At 52.8% G+C, this 18,134-nt stretch overlaps 1 protein-coding gene across 30 annotated transcripts in view; it reads right to left on the minus strand.

Moving 5' to 3' along the window:
- The window catches only part of MACF1 (microtubule actin crosslinking factor 1), a 362,956-nt gene that overhangs the window by 89,420 nt on the left and 255,402 nt on the right, over positions 1–18,134 (minus strand). For all 30 annotated transcript variants that reach the window (XM_053267998.1, XM_053268004.1, XM_053268005.1 and 27 more), the window contains 5 exons: positions 17,706–17,947; positions 16,874–17,003; positions 13,912–14,111; positions 11,859–12,354; positions 9,578–11,049 (listed from right to left, as the gene is read on the minus strand). In XM_053267998.1, the coding sequence (XP_053123973.1) occupies positions 9,578–11,049; positions 11,859–12,354; positions 13,912–14,111; positions 16,874–17,003; positions 17,706–17,947 (2,540 nt within the window). The remainder of the gene's footprint in view (positions 1–9,577; positions 11,050–11,858; positions 12,355–13,911; positions 14,112–16,873; positions 17,004–17,705; positions 17,948–18,134) is intronic.

Raw genomic sequence — 18,134 nt, forward strand, 5'->3', positions numbered from 1 at the left:
TGGTCTTTGGGTTTTGTTCCCTAACGCACATGAGCTGTCTGTGCCTTCTGTACATAACATCTGAATAGCAGGATCATTCAGGAGGAGGAGAAAAAGGCAGCCGCGAGCTGGCAAAGGTGCTGCTGTGGGGCGGGGGGGCCCTGAATCCAGCCTTTCTTCCTGCTCCCTCCCACTCGCCCCCACTCAACGCTTCTATTGTTAGTCACGCTCCGTTTTTGCCAAGAGCAGGCAGGTGCTTTTTGCTGGATGAAACCACCTGGAAAATCTGCATGCAGTTCCATTCCCCCTTCTGGCCATGGAGCCTTTGTCTCTGCCATTATTCTCTGAAGCTGGAAGGGGATGGAGATCCAACGGACAAGGAAAAGCAGGGGACTCACGGAGAAGACGGCCATTTGGCCACTTGCCCCTTCCAGCCGCCAACAGCGCCGTTTCCAACGGGAAGCCGGCCCTGCCTTCCACACCACAGCAGGCCACGGTGGGGGCAAGTAGCTCCGGCAGGACCTCCCGGCTGCTGCCTTCACCACCCCTCCGCCCTCGCCTCTGCCTTGTCTTCAAGACCACAAGCAGCTCCTCCTAACTGGGGGGGGGCACAGCTTCCTCTCCTCCCCCTCCCATCCTGCCCCACCTCACCGTCAACAGGAGCCGCATCCCCTGCAGGCTGGCCATTCATCAGGTAGAGAGCAGTGTGGTTAACTGTGCTATTCAGTTTAGGAAAAAAGACGACTGCGGGGAGACAGGATAGAGGTCTACAAAATCAGGCATGGTGTGGAGAAAGTGGAGAGAGAGACATTCTTCTCCCTCTCCCATCACACTAGAACCAGGGGTCACCCCATGAAATTGATTGCCGGGAAATCTAGGACCAACAAACGGAAGTACTTTTTCACACAGCGCATAATCCACTTGTGGAATTCTCTGCCACAAGATGTGGTGACAGCCAACCACCTGGATGGCTTGAAGAGGGGTTTGGATAACTTCATGGAGGAGAGGTCTATTGACGGCTACTAGTCGGAGGGCTGTGGGCAGTTGCAGGGGAGCAACAGCAGGAGAGAGGGCAGGCCCCTTTCAACTCCTGCCTGCATGCTTCCAGCAGCATCTGGTGGGCCACTGTGTGAAACAGGATGCTGGACTAGATGGGCCTCCTTGGGCCCGATCCAGCAGGGCTGTTCTTATGTGCTGCTCTACCTGATGAATGGCCAGCCTGCAGGCAGCAGGACTCTCATTAAAGCTTGGGAGTGAGGGAGAGGAACTAATGGAGATCTGGAGCTCTGGGAATGAGAGGCAGCTGTGCCCAAGATTAAATGAGAGCCATGCACAGCCATAGCTGACTAATGGTCAACCTGCAGGCAGCATGTGGGGTGAGGGGGATGGGGTAAAGAGAACTCGGGAAGGAGAGACATCTGTGCCTCTTTTGCTCCCCTCCCAGCTCATGAGGACTAGCCACTCCTGACCACAATACGGACTCCGAGAGGGGATGTGTGTCCTTCCTTGGAGAGGTTGCAATTTGCACAGAATAGGACTTGGAGGCGTCTGGGGCAAGCCAAGGCCCCACTGGAGCCTGCTGCAATGCCAGGATTCCACAGCATGCGGGCCTGGAGTGTTCATTCATTGTATGACTGCCACCGGGCTCCTGGAGACCAAAGTGCCTCTGAGCCAGTGCAGAGTGCACATGTCACTGTTTGGGGGGATTATGGGGCACAGCAAGCAGGCAAGCCTTCCCCATTAGCTGGCGGGGAGGATGAACTGCTCAACATAAAAGAGGGGAAGATGTGAGGTGGTTTTAGAAAAGCTTTATTTCTGAACGGCTCTTTCAAACATAATCAAAGCGGAGCTCAGAGGTCCAAGGCGAGAAGGGCATTCTGCACAGGACCTGGCGCATTCCTGGTGCTTCACCCGCGGCGTCAGGTGCCAATATCCCCCGGAGGAGGAGGGCGCAGAGGCAAAGGTGTCAGGGGGGACCGAGGAGCTGCAGAGCCGAGCAGACGCATCAGCCTGGCACATGGGCTCCTCCTTCCTGGGGGCCTGGCAGGCCGCTTTGCCCATTGCCTGGTGACTGGCCTCCATTCCGCCCCGGCATGGTAATTGTACTCTTAATCAAATAATTGGACTGATTAGCCAATGGGTGGCTTGACTGCAGATTAAAAGCAGGGCTCTGGTAGACGGGAACGCGCCATCTGGACTCTCCCTCTGCTGCGCTGCAGCCGGCGCGGGGCAAGGAGGCCGCTCACAGGCCAGCAGCAGCACAGCCGTGGGGGGGGCGGGGGGCGGCCTCTCGGGCGAGGCCTTGCAGGGCCGCACTAGCCGCTTGCTCCCTTCCACTCAGCGGTGCTTGAGATCCAACCCAGCCTACGGGGAGGACTCTGAAAATGCAGAAGATGCTATATAAATGCTGCATGCCGCGGGCTTCTTTTTTATTTTGTTTATTATTCTTAGTCAATAGCAGTCTCCATTTGGCAATCTGGCAGGCGAGCCTCGCTTGCCTCGGGCCTTTGGAGGGGAGCAGCTAGACTCCCGAGTGGTCAACCGAGTCACCCTTGCTGAGGGCCGGGCAAGCCTTCCCGCCACAGTTTCCCAACACTCCCCTCCTCTGGCTGGTGCAGTGGTGGCCCCCCCCCAGCAGCCCACTGACTCATGCGTCTTGTTCTTTTCCTTTCCACGGTTTTCGTTTATGGCCCTGCCTGGCCGGGCACATTGCCGGGATGCCTGTAAGACCCCGACCAGCCTTGTTCCAGCAGCCTCTGCCTGCCTCACCCCCTTCCAGACCCCCGCTCACTCCTCCAACTCCCTCCTTGCCTCAGCCCCTGGCCGGCAATCGACTCTGCCTCCAGATCTGTCCTCCTGTTTTCTCGGTCTTGCTAGAGCTTGCAACAGCTCTGGGAGCAGGGCGGTCTATGGCCCAGGGCCAAGGAGAGAGGACAAAAGGGGCCCAGTGGCCGATGGGCTTGTGCCAGAAAAGTGCTGCAGATGGAGGCCAAGGAGGAAATCGTGTCTAGGAACAGCCAGGCGGGCAGCTCCCCCCACCCCATAAAGCAGCAATGAGGACTAGAAGCTTGAAGCTGACGCAGCAGGGAGCCGCTTCAGAAGTGCTGTAGTGGCGGGGAAGCCAGGCTAGTGGCCACTGGACTGGCGAGCCCTTAAATGACAGAAAGAGATTCTCTCCGGCACTGGAAGAACGGAGCGCTCAGTAACGGTGGAGAGCGCCTCAGAAGGCTGCACATTGCTCACACCACCCACCAAGCACCTGTCTCTGCTCCAAACACAGAGAGATGAGCGGCTATTTTGATAGCTCTAAAAAAAACCCCAGCAAAGCCCTGCTCTCCTCCTTCGCGCTTCCCTCCAGAGTCCGCAGACTCTTTCTCAGCCTCAACAGGAGGAAAATGACCAGACCAGGAGTGGCTCATCCGAAGGAACCAGAGGGGGCTGCGGGGGCAAAGCCTGCTCCAATCTCTCCCGCCCGAAGGGTCGCACTGCCTGCAGGCTGGCCATTCGTCAGGTAGAGTTGTGCAGCTAACCACCTTTGGCGTGCAAACACACACACACACACACACACACACACACACACACACACACACACACACACACACCCATTTCTTAGGATGAGTTACTACTGGCCCTCGCCACCCCCAGCACAGCATCCCTCCAGCGACTGTTGCTGGTGTCTATCTGATGTTCCTTATTTGTTTGTTTGTTTATTATTCCTCTGTGTAAACTGCCCTGAGGCATAGAAATCGAAGAAATGAATGAATGAATGAATAAATAAATACTGGACGAGACTTAACAGAAGCAGCAACAGAGGAAGTCCTCCCCCAGACCCCTGCACGGCACAACAGCTGACGCACAATCTCCTGAATTGGAATCCTGAAGTGTGTCATGAATCTTCTCATGACACACTTGTGTGCATCTTTTGGCAAAGGCAGTGCTTGGAGGAGAGCTGGTCTTGTGGAAAAAAGGTAAGATTGTGCAGTCAAGTCGGTGTTGACTCCGGGTGACCACAGAGCCCTGTGGTTTTCTTGGTAGAATACAGGAGGGGTTGACCATTGCCTCCTCCCACGCAGTAGGAGATGATGCCTTTCAGCACCTTCCTTTATCGCTGCTGCCCAATATAGGAGTTTCCCATATTCTAGGAAATACACCAGTGGGGATTTGAACCAACAGCTTCCTCCTCTCTAGGCAGGTTGCTTCCCTGCTGAGCCATTAGGTGGCTCTTTGGTCTTGTTCACACTTGTAGTCTCCCATCCAAATGTAAACCAGGGCAGACCCTGCTTAGCAAAGGGGAAAATTCATGCTTGGTTTGCTGTGGCATGAAGCATGAATTGTCCCCTTTGCTAAGCAGGGTCCACCCAGGTTTACATTTGGATGGGAGACTGCAAATGTGAGCTCTTTTTGTCTGTGCAAAGAGTTCATGTTCACTTAAAACACAAACAGCAATTAGTGGAACCCAAAATGGTGCAAGAGAGAAGGCAGATTTTAAAAGGAAAAAGGTGGGAAGGGAAACCAGTGCAGAGAGGTCTCCATGTGCATGCCACGGGCTGGGCAGCAGGACGTGGGCCTCTCTCAGGCTGTAGGGCTGCTCCTCCCTCAGCCTCAGGAGGGGCCCCCTCGAGTTCCCAGCCAGGGGCCCCGTCTGGGTCCTCAGCTCCACTGACAGAGAGAGATCCTTTCCTCCCATTGTTTTCACTTCCCCTGGATTCCAGCTCCGCAACATGAGAGCGTCAGAAGAGAGTCACGGAAAGGCCACCAGCTCCGGCTTTGGCTCCAATCGCTGCCCTTTCTCTCCCCGCCCCACATACCCACAGAGCGGCTCCGGAAGGAAAACATTTGCAAACCAGGCCCGAACTTCACACTAACCAGAGCTGGCTCCAGGCTGCAGGGGACCCTCTGCAAAATTCTCATCTGTGCCCCTCCTTCTAGCTGGCCTGTAAGAACGGCTTTGCCATCACCACCACCACACAGCTATGGGGCACAGGCGGCCGGTCATCTCAGGGGTCAGCAGTGGGCCTAGGCAGCTGTCCAAGCTCTGATGTCAGCCCGGATCCAAGCAGCCTCCAAGGAGGACTTTCCTCCTCTCCTCTCCAGCTCAGGGAGCAATGCTGGACCCCTCCCCTTTCAACTCTCCCAGACTGGGGTTTTGCCAGAGAGAAAGGAGAGTCAAATCTGAAAAGTGGAACACCACGAACCCTACTTCGCCAAGCATGGGAGATGGGGAAGAGGCAAATTACTCCATTGCTAAATTCCTGCAGTAGCCACCTTAAGTGGCGCAGCAGGGAAATGACTTGACTAAGAAGCAGAAAGTTGCCGGCTCGAATCCCCGCAGGTATGTTCCCCAGACTATGGGAAACACCTACACCAGGCAGCAGCGATACAGGAAGATGCTGAAAGGCATCATCTCAAACTTCACAGGAGGCGGCAATGGTCAACCCCTCCTGTATTCTATCAAAAGAAAACCACAGGGCTCTGTGGGCACCAGGAGTCGAAACTGACTTGACGGCACACTTCACCTTTAAATTCCTGCATCCTCTTCTTGAGGAGGATTTCAGGTTTTGCATACATTTGTGTAGAATCGCCACACAAATGCAGGATCTACTCATCCGTCACACAGTTCAGCAAAGTATATATCTCATCTTTATGGCTTCGGAGATTTTTTGCAAACAGGAAGAGCCTGATGCAATCTCAGAAGTCGGGCGGGGTGGGGGGGCTGGCTGAGGAGGCCTCCCAGCACTCAGGAAAAGGCATGTTTTGAGGGGTGGGGGTCTTTAGCCACAGCCCTGCAATGCTCCTTCTTCCACTAGCTTACATTCTTTGATGCCTGTCTCCACCAGAGATATGAGTTTTTTTGGGAAATGCTGAATGGGAAATTCTTCCAGAAAAATTTCCCATGCAAATCCCCCTCATTTGCATAAAAATTGCACTGATCTTTTTCAACAATTTCTATGCAAATTTTCCTGCTTCCCTAAATAGACTGTGATCTGATTTGGCATGTTATTTGACCAATTTGTACAGTAAGAGGGGAAAAACCTCCACCATATTAATTTCCCACACTGTGTCTCTACAGTGTATCTCTACATGTAGACATTGAGACCATAAAGGCCAAGTTAAAGACAGATCATCCTGGAGAGAGTCTATCTATGTGGTCGCTAAGAGTCAACAACAACTTGATGGCATTTAATTAATCAAGCAATCAATCTCTACAGGCTTTTCAAGTAGCCAAATAGTTGAACTGAATTATTTGATGGGGGGCAGGGGCAGGGGAATCTATAAAGATTCTTCATGTGCTTTAATTATTATACTGAAACAAATTCAAAGCTTTATGTGGAAATATTTTTTTTTAAAGTTGACTATTCAAATTACCTTCTCACACACTTCCTAATTATAATCACCAGAAAAAAACATTAATTCCCACTTTGAAACTGATGAACTTGCCCACGATTGCCATGGCATCCATTCATGGTTACTAATGTATGTTATTACTATTAATTGATTGATTGCATTTTTATACCGCCCCTCCCGATTTGGTCCAGGGCAGTTTACAAACAAAACAAAAACAGTCAAAATCAGTCAACAACAAAAACAAAAACCCTAAAATACCATAAAACAATCAGTTAAAAAACTATTTAAAAACCCTTTAAAAAACCATTTTAACTCACATTAAAAACCCCTTACAACAATTTAAAAACCCTGGAAGGCCAGGCCAAACAGATAAGTCTGAAGGGCTCTCCTGAAGGTCAATAGAGTTCAGATTACGGATTTCTGCAGGGAGCGCATTCCACATCCCAGGAGCGGCTACAGAGAAGGCCTGCCTCTGAGTCGCCACCAGACGTTATGAAACAATGCTGGACATTTGGACCAGCATTCCACATGTGCAGCAAGGCGGGTTCCAGACTCCCATTGTACTGTTGCTTGAGCAGAGGAAGGGGCAACTTCCACCAATCTTGCCTTCCCTCTGAAGTCCACTGTGCGTCACCAAAATATGTCCCTGAGGGTCACACGAACTGCAGAGACCTATTTTGGTGATTCACAGTGGGCTTTAGGGGGAAGGGCAGATTAGCAAAAGTCGCCCCTTCCCCTGCTCAAGCGACAGCCCAGCAGGAGTCGGGAATGTGCCCTGCTGTGTATGCGCAATACTAGTCTGGATGTCAGACAATGGAGTTTTAGAAATGGAAATTTTTCCGGAAAAAGCTTAAATTGGAGAAAACTTTCCACCTACATCTCTAGCGCCCCTACAGGGCATTTCTCATTAATCTAGATGCTCTTCCTCCTCCTCAGACTAGTCTTTCAAAACCTGGATCTTGGAAGGAGAATGAATTATGCCAAACTTTTAAACATATACAAATGTGCATGATTTATTCCCATGGAAGAGGATTTCCTGGTGCTGAAGAGACATATTACCTATTACAGAGATTTATACCCTGTGCCTTTGGGTCAAGGTTATAAAGTACAGAGCCATTCTCTCCTCTCTCAATGGTGAGGCAGCCAAGAGAGACATGGTGTGTGTGTGGGACGAGGGGAAGGGAGGGGAGGGACAAGATATAAAAGGCTCCCCCCCCCAGGGGCCTCTATTGGTGCTCCTGTCACTATCTTGACAGGCTTTACATTGTTTTTATAGGCTCTGCAGCCCCCCACCCCCACCCCCCCACGAGGCAGAAGCATGCTGCCTCTTGCATCATTACAAGCACTAGTAATGCTTGTACAAGTAATAACTAGTACACCCCCCCGAGACTTTGGTTTGGGGCGGTATATAAATGTATTAAATAAACAAACAAATAAATAGTAACGAGGAAGCCAGCCAGCCACCTGATGCCTTTCTCCACATTTTATGTCTCCCCATCAGGAAATCGGCATCAGGTGAGTGGCAAAACCAAGAGCTTGGACAGCAGCTGCCAGTCAGGGCTTAGTGGACTATTACTCTGCCTGTTGTGTTCAGCATTCCCCATATGGGGGGCTAAACTAGAAAGGGCCCCAACCAGTGTCCCCTCTAACAGGGATTCCCAGATGTTGTTGACTACAACTCCCAGAATCCCCATCCAAAGGCCACTGCAGCTGGGGATGCTGGGAGTTGTAGTCAACAAGATCGGGGAATCCCTGTTAGAGGGAACAGTGGCCCCAACAGCTCCACAGAACGCTCGTGCCATAGTCCTGTCCTTTCCCTATTTTTCCACACCAGCCAGGTCAACTAGAAGACAGCTCCTTCCCAATGCCAAGGCTGCTTGTTCTTGGGTTCTAATCAAAGCCCCTCAGGCTCAGAGGCCACAGTCTTGGGCTTAGCTGAGTCAGCACAAAGGAGGCACTGGATACCCAACTGGGATCAGTTCACCATGGGACTCACAGAGGCCCTTGAAACGTGCTCTGTCTTTCCCAGCAAGGAGAAACAGCTCTATCAAGCCGCACGACAACAGCAAGACCAGCAAGGCAGTCAGGTGAAAGCAGTTGCAGAGGGAGAGACAAGATTTGTTCACACAACCATCTGCATCTAGGTTTAATGTGGGTTACCAGCACTGAAGTGATTGTGCGAACCCATACCAATACAAGTGAACCCATACCCATACAAGTGATTGTGCGAACCCATACTTTACAGCCAGAGATTCCCACTAGGGCATGGGTTCTCACAGTCATGCGAATGTTGGTAACCCACATTAAACCAGGATTCAAGTGATTGCGTGTACAGGTCTACTCTCTAAAGCAGGGTTTACCCAAACTTCCAGTATCAGAGGCACACTTCACTCTTACAACCAAGGTTGACTCTGAGAGCACCTCAACACGCGCACACACACACACACACCTACCTCTCAGAGGAGTTCCTCCCTTTTTCACATCTCTACATGATTCACTGATCTGGGTGTGACTCATACAGAGATCCAACAGGCAGCCACTTCTGAGGGAGTTTCCACCACATTTCTGCATTGGAAGTGGCTAAATGTCCCAATCACACCACAAGCAGAGAGATGTGGAAGAGCTGCCTGCCCCACAGGAGGAAGAAGGCAAGGCACCTTCCTCCCTGGGTGGGTACTTGGGTCTCACAGAAGCCTTTCATTTCTCAACTGGTGTATTTTTCACACCACACAAGCACTTCTCTCAAGGCACACACAGCAGGGGAAATGCGGCTCTAAAGCAACACTGACACAACTGATTTGGCTTAATGCCTCCCAGTGTAAGGGACACTTCACAGGAGACTTGTGAAAACCATGAGCTGCTAAGGATGGGCACATGCCAAAGGCAGCCATGGGCAGCTGGGCCCTCCATGAGGCATATTCCCCATAGCAGATTTCTAAGCATGGTGCATTATGCTTTCAGTGCGTACAGTCCATGCACACTAAAAACGTCTTGGATGAAGAGGTCCCTTATTCAGTCAGAAGAGAGATTCACCAAGGATGCTAAGTTGCCACATGGCATTTTCTTTCTGCAACACCAGATCTTCCAGTCAGCAACCTACTCCTAGAGCATTTATAGCGAAAGTGATGAAGAGTTCTATGAATAGCAGGCACTACTAAAAACAAACCCCAGAACAAGGCAAGAGATCAAAAGGCAGAATCCACACTAGATTCAATATAACCAGAGACCACTTCCAACGTGGCAAAAGTCCTACCTTGAAATCGGCCAGCTGCTGGTTGATCACCTCCACCTCCGTCCCGACCACCCACTGCAAGGCTTCATTCTCCTCCGCAGTGGCTGTCATGCAGTTCAGCTCCTTCAGCTTGTTGTAGAAGTCCTTGACCCGAGCCAGGGTCATCTCCACCTGCTCCAGGCGGCTTTTGCCTCTTTCCGTCAACTTGCCACATTGCTTATTCAGCGTTTCCAGTTCACGTTTCAATCCGATGAGATCGGGGCTCCCTTCATCCTCCAACATCTGCCTGCATGTCTCTTCTGAAGTCTGGATGTCCAACCGCAGTCTCTGAAGTTTGTCTAGGAACTCATGGACATCTTCTGCTTGGGACTGGAGACTGTCCATGTCCCTCCCAACGGGCCCCATGCTATCTAACTCGTCATCTAGATCTGCTAGCTGAGAGAACATCTCTCGGACGTGGTTATTGAACTGTCCAATCCCTTCAAGCTTGCTTTCCATCAATACGCAACATTCATTGACTTTTTGCTTGACTGCTTTGAAGTCTTGCTGGGCAACCTCAGCTTGTCTTAAGAGGTGGGAGGAGTCCGAGCCATCTGGCGCATCTTCCACCAGACCCTGAGTGAAGTTTCTCAGGTAATCGACTTGGGGCTCCAGGGCCTGGAGAACTTCCTGCTGGGTTCTCAACTTCTCCAGGTTCTTGCTGCTGCAGGCTTGAGGGCCCAGAGCCTCATAGATTTCCAGCTGGTGCTTAGTCCCTTCCAGTTTCTTCTCAATGTTCCTAAAACTTTCTTGGAACTCCTTCAGCCTCTGCGACATTTCTTCAAGGGACCCAGTCTTTGCTTGGAGCTCCTCGGTAATGGCGTCCATCTTCTGGTTGATCCCGGCTTTCTCGTCCCGAACGTCGTCTTCGTCCATTTGCGATGCATTGATGAGGATGTCGGCCGCGCTGTTCAGCATCTCCAGGAGGGAGCGACGCTTCTCCACATCGCTCAGCAAGGCCTTTGACCTCAGGAGAGTGGCTTCCAGCTGCACTGGGTCCAGAGTGACTTCCAGCTCCAACATCTTGGACCGGCAGTCCTCCACCCATGGGAGAAGGTCCTCGACATGACGCTGGTACTTCTGGGCCTTCTGCATGCAGTCCTTGAGCTTGGAGTGCCGGTCTGCAATCTGCTTGCTCAGCTCCTCCCAGCTGGCTTTCAGGCTGACCAGCTGACCTTGCAATTTGGCCTTCTCCTCCCCCGGATGGACAGAGAGAAGCAGAGACTCGCCCTCCACCACTATCATTTCATAGGAGCCGCTGTGCTGGTTGAGGCTCTTCTGGGACTCTTCCTGCTCCTGGATCTGGTGCTGGAGCTTCTCCAGCTTGGCCGAGATGGGCCCGCTCTGCGCCTGTTGCCTCAGCCGCTCGTCCAGCCAAGCGTGGAGCTCGTCAAACATCTGCTGGAACTGCTGGGAGCTTGCGAGCGCCATCTGCAGCCTGTTCATGCGGTCCCCTGGAGTGGCAGGAGGCAGAAACAGGCCATTAGGAAGGCATTTCATACACACACTCCCTCCACCACTCTGTTTTGGAAAGGGCCCTTTGACCATCCTGGCTGGGGGCAGGAGCAGGGGAGGGAGGACACCAACGGGAGGCACAGATCTTTCTTCTTCCTGGAGCCCTCTTTGCTCCTCTCTCCCCCACCCCACGCTGCTTGCAGGCTGTCCATTTGTCAGGTAGAGCTGTGCAGTTAACCATACAGCTCCACCTGACAAATGGCCACCCTGCAGGCAAGTCATTAATGCTGGGGACAGGTGGGACGGAAGAGAGAGGAGCGAACAGAGCTTGAGAAGGAAGGCAGCTGTGTCGACTTTGGGTCTACGGGAGAAGATCTGCTCTTGTGGGAGCAAGCATGAATTGTCCCCTCTGCTAAGCGGGGTCCAACTGGGTTTGCATTTGAATGGGAGACTCTATATTCCCCTTAGCGGATGGTGCTGCTCTGGGAAGAGCAGGCTCCAAGTTCTGCTTCTGTGTGTGTGTGTTTTGTGCTGCAGAGGCCACAACACAGGGGTCAACATGTCCTCCGGGGCCTGAGCCAGAAGGCTGCTGCCTCACTCAGTGTACACTTAGAATTATCGAGTGTCAACCTGACCGGCAGCTGCCTCATCCAAGGACACTTGCCCAGGAGACGGGGCTGGTCCTGGCCCCCTGCTGTGCACTCGCCCGGGGCCACCCCAGAAGAGGCTGCCGGTAACCAGTGGCAGGCCCCAAGGACAAGGCTTTCATGGCGAAGGCTCCATTGGGAGTCCTGCTGGGCTCCCATACCTGCCAGGTCTTCCAGGCCCTTGAGAGGGAGGGCCACCGTCTCCAAGCGCTTCTTCAGCTCATCCCGGAGATACTGCTCGTCCATGAGGACAGAGAGCTCCTCGCACAGGGCCTGGGCCTCCGTGATCTCCTCTTCCAGCTGCCCCAGGTCTGACCGAATTTCACTCGTCTCCTCCAGCTGCTGCTTCACAGCCTCCGGCTGGGTGCTGATGGAGGGCTGGCTGCTCAGGCGCTGCCCAGCCGCTTTCACCTTCTCAGACAAGCCCTGAATCAGCTCCTGGTACTGGGTGCTCTTGACCGTGGCCTGGTCGATTTGGCTGGAGCGGGAGTTGAGCTGATCCGTGAGCTCGGTCCACTTCTGGTTGACGGCCCGGAGCTCCTCCTGCATGCGGTTCGAGGAGGGAGACGCATCTCCGGGGCTGGCCAGAATGCCTTGGGCAGCCTCGTTCAGCTGGTCGTACTGCTGCTTGCGAGCTTCAAACTCCTTCAGCATAAACTGCAACAGAAACACACACAGCATGCTTGGCCTTTAATGAGACACCCTCAAAACAAGGAGCCGGCATGCTTAAAATAATGTCAAAAGCAGCCCAGCTGACTGGGAGAACGGAACCAGCTGCATCAGAAAACACCACTTCAAACACTCACATACCCTAGGCTATTAAGGGCATCCCTGAGCTCACACACCAGAAGAAAATAATCACGAAGCCTTTTTCTCTTACCCAGGGTTCTCAAATGCAGGCTCCCGTTGGACTACAATTCCCATCACCCTCAGCCACAGTTGCCAAAAATCTGAGGACCCAAGCTCTAACCCACGGTTCTCAGACTTCCTATGCATCTGCCAAGAATCCCCCACACTGGCAAGGATTCAAGGCACAATCTGAGCTCATGCAGAGGAGGCTGCACCGTTGCCTCCTGTGAGCCGAGAAAACACATCCAGCGCTCCCTGCAAGCGTGCATTGCAGGGAAGTCAAAGCAGTCTTCCAAGGAAGCTTCTCTGCCATTCTCGGTCATCACACTGAGCAACCCCTGGAGAGCTTCCAAGAAACTCCTGGGGTCCTTGGAAACCCCTGGTCCAAGCAACGCGTGGCAAGAATTCCAAAATGGAACCATCGTCTTCATGCAGGAAAGCACACTGAATGAGGTGTTCAAGGCATGTAACTCTAATTGCCAAATCAATTAAAAGCCAAAACGGTTAGTCAGCAACAAGAGTTCAAGCCGGTTGACAGCGCTGCTCAAAAGCACATTTGGAAGCTATAAACCATCTGTGGGGTTTCCAGAAGGCCTGCAATGCAGCCACTTCCCAAAGAATGCTGGGGGTGATGACGCCATTTCACAGACATTCCACTCCTCTGCCTTATTTGTCCTCCTGCTGCTGCTGCTCAAGATCTCATCAACAAACTGCAGGAGGAGAGTCAATGAGCACTAGCCAGGAGATCTGTTTCCTCCCCTCTGCATGTTTGACTAGCTACAGGCTTCTTGGCAATACGATTCATAAGCCAAAAAAGGGAGAGACCAGCAAGAGAGGCAGCTGGCTGTTATATAAACTGAGCACTTCCTCTGTCAGGGTTGGCTGTATGGGCAATCTGAGCCCAGCCCAGCCTGCATCGGAGTTCCCCGGAGTAATGAACCAGACTGGACCAGAATCAGGTTTATATGGCTGGGACCCCTCCTATTGGTCCCCCTGCTGAGCAAGAAGCTGCAATACTGCCCCCTCTGGCCACCCACAGGAGTCGCTGCAGCATGGCAGGGACTGGGCCAGTAGAGCTCCTCCTGGAAACTACCACCACGATTTACCTGGATCAAGACCTCTGTTGCCTTCCTAACTAAACATAGTCTTGAGAGTGGACCTTGATTCCAGGGCCAAATTCCCAATGTTGGATGCCCGAGATGAACCCAAACAACTAAAGTGATGTGCTTCGAAATTTCATCCAGGCATTGAATTACCCACACAATTGTGTGTGGGCATGCTCAGCTTCAGCCCACATTGGCCACGACACTCCCAGTCCAAACCACTTCCCAAAGGCAGAGACCAGCGTCCTCCCCTGCTCCTCACCTGAACCTGCTGCTTCTGTGCATTGAGCATGTTGGGGTCGATGGAGAGAGGGCCCAGCACGCTCATCATCAGCTCCTTCTCCATCAGCCAGGGACGCAGCTGGCTTTCAGCCACTTGGAAGCTTGCCAGCTCGTTGGCCGACTTCTCCAGTTTCTGCTGGCGGTCGGCTGTCACCTGGTTGGCATGCGCCCACCCGGAATCTGGATGCCAGGAATGCAAAGGTTAGCTGGCTCACCAGGATTGTAGTCAGGCTCTCCATGAATGCTTCTGCTGCACTTTGGGAGGAGAGCCGGTCTTGCAGTGGCAAGCATGACTTGTCCCTTTGCTAAGCAGGGTCTGCTCAGGTTGTATACGAATGGGAGGACTTGGTGAGTGAGCATTGTAAGACATTCCCCTTGTGGGATGGAGCTGCTCTAGGAAGAGCCGCAGGTCCCAAGTTCCCTCCCTGGCAGCATCTCCAAGACAGGGCGGAGAGAGACTCCTGCCTGCAATGTTGAAGAAGCCGCGGCTAGTCTGCGAAGACAATACTGAGCTAGATGGACCTATGGTCTGACTCGGCATACAGCAGCTTCCTATGTTCCACTGGTGGCTGGCTGGATTTCAGGGAACATCTCATGACCTTGCCTGGACAAGGGTTCACATCAAGATGCTCTGCCACTGCAGGGACTCACTCTGCCTCAGCCTCGCCTGTTCCAGCCCAGGGCTAGCCTTTGCTCCCAGTCCTCCCTGCCGCTGCTCCTACTTTGCCTCCACAGTGGAGTAAACCTTTGGTATTTGGCTTCCAAACTGTCCAGATCTCAACGGACCCTTTTGGTAGCTTCCCCTTCGGCTGCCCACAATGGTGCCTTCCGGCATGCCCCAGCCATCATCCAGAGAGGTGGCTACCCCCTCCAGCCCAGACACACACTGCGGTGACCCTCACCCATGCCCGATCTTCCCACTCCTTCCTCTCTGACTGCAGGCTGAAATCTGCCTGGCTGAAATACAGCCTCCGTGTTGCCCACTCCACTTCTCTTATCTCAAAGTGTGACTCAGGACATGTCTACACTATGGACTTCAAACTGGTTCGAAAGAGTTGTGCCATATCCCCAAGGGAACCGCTGCTCTGTGAAGAGGGGCTAGCGTTTCCTAACGGAGAATGCCCACTAAAAATACAGTCCCCAGCATGCTTTAGAGGAAGCCATGACAGCTTAACCGGTGTACTGCTGCCCCACGTGGCAAGTCATGACGGCTACAGGAAAGCATGCGGCCTGGGCAGAAAGGCGCTCTGGGATCTGGAATGGCTCTGCCCACCCAGGCCAGCTATTGGCCCCCTCTGACCAGGAAGGACTATAAAGAGGCTTCCTGTTTGGGCCGAAGTTTTATTCATGGTTTCCTAACTTGTGCTTAGCAGCTGTCTTAGGCCAAGTAGACATTGATCCACCTAGACTGGTGCTGTCTATTCTGCCTGGCAGCAGCTCTGCTCTCTGAGACCCCTTTTATCTGGGGAGACCAGGGACTGAACCGGGGACCTTCAGCAAGCAAAGACTGAGCTCGCCTCCCTGCAGAACCACTGCGAGCATCCGAGCTCAGCTGAACAGCAGAGGCCTCCATTGTGTGGTGTCCAGAGCTGTTCTTGGAAAGGGTCCATGCATTTCTATTACTGGTCCGACTAATGTGCAAACAGGGTGTGCCTCTCCGTAACCAACAGTAGGGGACCCACTCCACCGAGAAACAGGTTTTGAAAGCGGATTCAGCCGGAGTCCTTTGCATGCCAAGTGGTTTCATTCTCCTCTTAGAAGAATGAATTATTGTTTAGCAAAATGTCTAAACCATCAGACTGGAGGGCGTCACCAGTTTGCTCCAGAGAAACCGTGGAGAGACGGCAGCATCAGTGGTGACAGTATCAGGAAACCGAGACACTTCAGTCTCTGCCCCACCCACTGCAAAACGCAACACACTCTGTGCCGGCCACAATCGGAATATACTTAACTTGGGGGGAATATACTTAACTTGGCCATTGGGGTGGGGAGGGCACAGGACAGAATGCCAATGGCATTTGAAGGGAGGGCAGAAAGAGGAAGGTCTACTCCAGATGGAGAAGGAGCGGCCCTCGGCTACAAAGGCACCTCCTTAAGTTGGGCCGTGAGGTCATGAAACTGGCCCCAGCTCTTCAGGGCCCCCGGACCGAGCTCCCTTTCTGGCCAATACTGGGTCAAGCCAGACAACCCCCCGACCTTTTTCTCTTGCAGCCCTGGGGAGCGATCTGCATGGAGGCGATGGTGAGGCGGGTCCAACCCTTTCCCCCGGTGCTGCAGTCCCAATTCAAATCACTTCCCCCAAAGGTGCTATTAGCAGTGGAGGGGAATCTTTTCTCTGATGCGACCAATAGCAGCTGGAGGGACAGCGCTTAAATTGAAGCTAGGGAATCCGCACAGGGACAGTTGGAGGGGCATGAACAAGAGCAGCGAGAGGGCATCGGGGGGCTGTTTGCAGCCGCCATCCCTTTGTACAGCACTTGCACAGGAGACGTTCCTGATGGCTTGTGCCTCGTGGTCCCTGGCTCCCTAGCCACACGCCCCTCACTTCCTTATCCTGCAGTTCTTTTCCTACCCACAAGGCACCAGCCACCCTGCAGACCAGGAATGGCTCATCCTAACGAGCTGGGGGGTGGAGAGGGGGGAGGAGCCAAAGCTGCCACTGCACAGCTCTACCTGATGAATGGCCAGCCTGCAGACAGCATAGCTCTCATTAGCGTTGGAGCCAGGCAGGTGGGATGGGAGAGAGAGGAGCAAATGGAGCTCAGCTCAGGAAGGAGAGGCAGCAGTGCCTCCTTGGGCGCCCCACCACCAGCCGCTGCTGCTGCAGACTGAATTCCAGCTCAATGCAACTCCACTCGGCTCTTGACTCAAAACTGGCCAGAAGTGTCAACCCTGCATGAGTTGTCTCCTCCCCCTCCCCCCGAGGTTCCCGAGTCACGTACTTAAGTCTTCCAACATCCTCTTCCAGTTTCCTGCTTCTGGGGATTCAGGATATTTCTCCAGGAGTCCAGAGAGGGATTCCTTTGCTTTCTGGACCTTCGCAGCATTCTGCTCCAATTCAGCCAGAAACACCTGGGGTGGGGGAGAAGTCACGGCCGATAACCATGTCAGACACAGGATATGGTTTGTTTGTGAGAATGTCAACACTTACTCACCACTTCTTTTTAGGTGACCAATGCAGGGTGGTGGTGGTGGTCTCAAACTGGGGTCCCCAGATGTTGCTGGAGCACAACTCCCACCCCCACCCCCCACCCAAAATGGCCGACAACATCTGGAGACCCATGTTTGAGGACCCCTGCAGTGATGTATGTAGCCAGGCGATTCACAATAAAAATTAAAATAGAAATAATTTTCTTCTAAAGAGTGTGTGCCCCTTGGAGACAGGATACCACCACCACTACTTTTTTTTTTTTTAAATAAAAAATAAAACATTGGGACCCATTTTTGGGGGGTGGGGGGTGTCTAAAAGCAGTATGTAAATACTATTGTTACTTCTCAACAGTGGATTTTCATGACAAGCCTATTGGAATGAATAAAAACACCATAATTCTGAACGCCACATAACATTGTGCTGATAAACCCAGCTTTGTGAAATACCATGAAATCAGATCAGCCTCCTATGGAGAGAGTGCGTCTTGGGACCAAATGTTTAAAAGGGTCAGTTCCAAACAGGGAATTGCGGATGTCCTATTCGACAAGCTGTTGCCCCGCCCTCTGCTTGGCAGGAGCTGCTTCCAAGACGGGCACCAATGAAGAGGGACACTCAAGCCACACCTTGTTTTGCTCCGCCTGAGCTCTCATCGTCTCCGACTGGGTGGGCGAGGAGGACGCTTCGAGGGCAGCCAAGGCCCGCTCCTTCGACTCCAGCCACTTCAGCACCGAGCTCGCCTCCTCCTGGGCAGCCCGCATCTTGGCCAACATGGCCGACAGCTCCTCCTGGCGTTCCCGTAAGGCAGCACCGAGCCCCTCATACTGCAGGTTCACGTCCGACACGTCGCACTGGATCTCTGTCAAATCTAACCCCACAAAACCAGAAACTGAACTGGTGCTGATGTTGGCAGAGAAGAGGAGAGAGATCCATGCACTTACATATTCAGTGGGGTGTGCTTAATTTCCACACTAATTGGACACAATCAACATAGGAAGCTGGCTTATACCGAATCAAACCCTTGGTCCATCTAGCCAGTCCCAATTACTCTGACT

The sequence above is a fragment of the Hemicordylus capensis genome, chromosome 7, assembly GCF_027244095.1.
Source record: "Hemicordylus capensis ecotype Gifberg chromosome 7, rHemCap1.1.pri, whole genome shotgun sequence".
Classification (NCBI taxonomy): Eukaryota; Metazoa; Chordata; class Lepidosauria; order Squamata; family Cordylidae; genus Hemicordylus; species Hemicordylus capensis.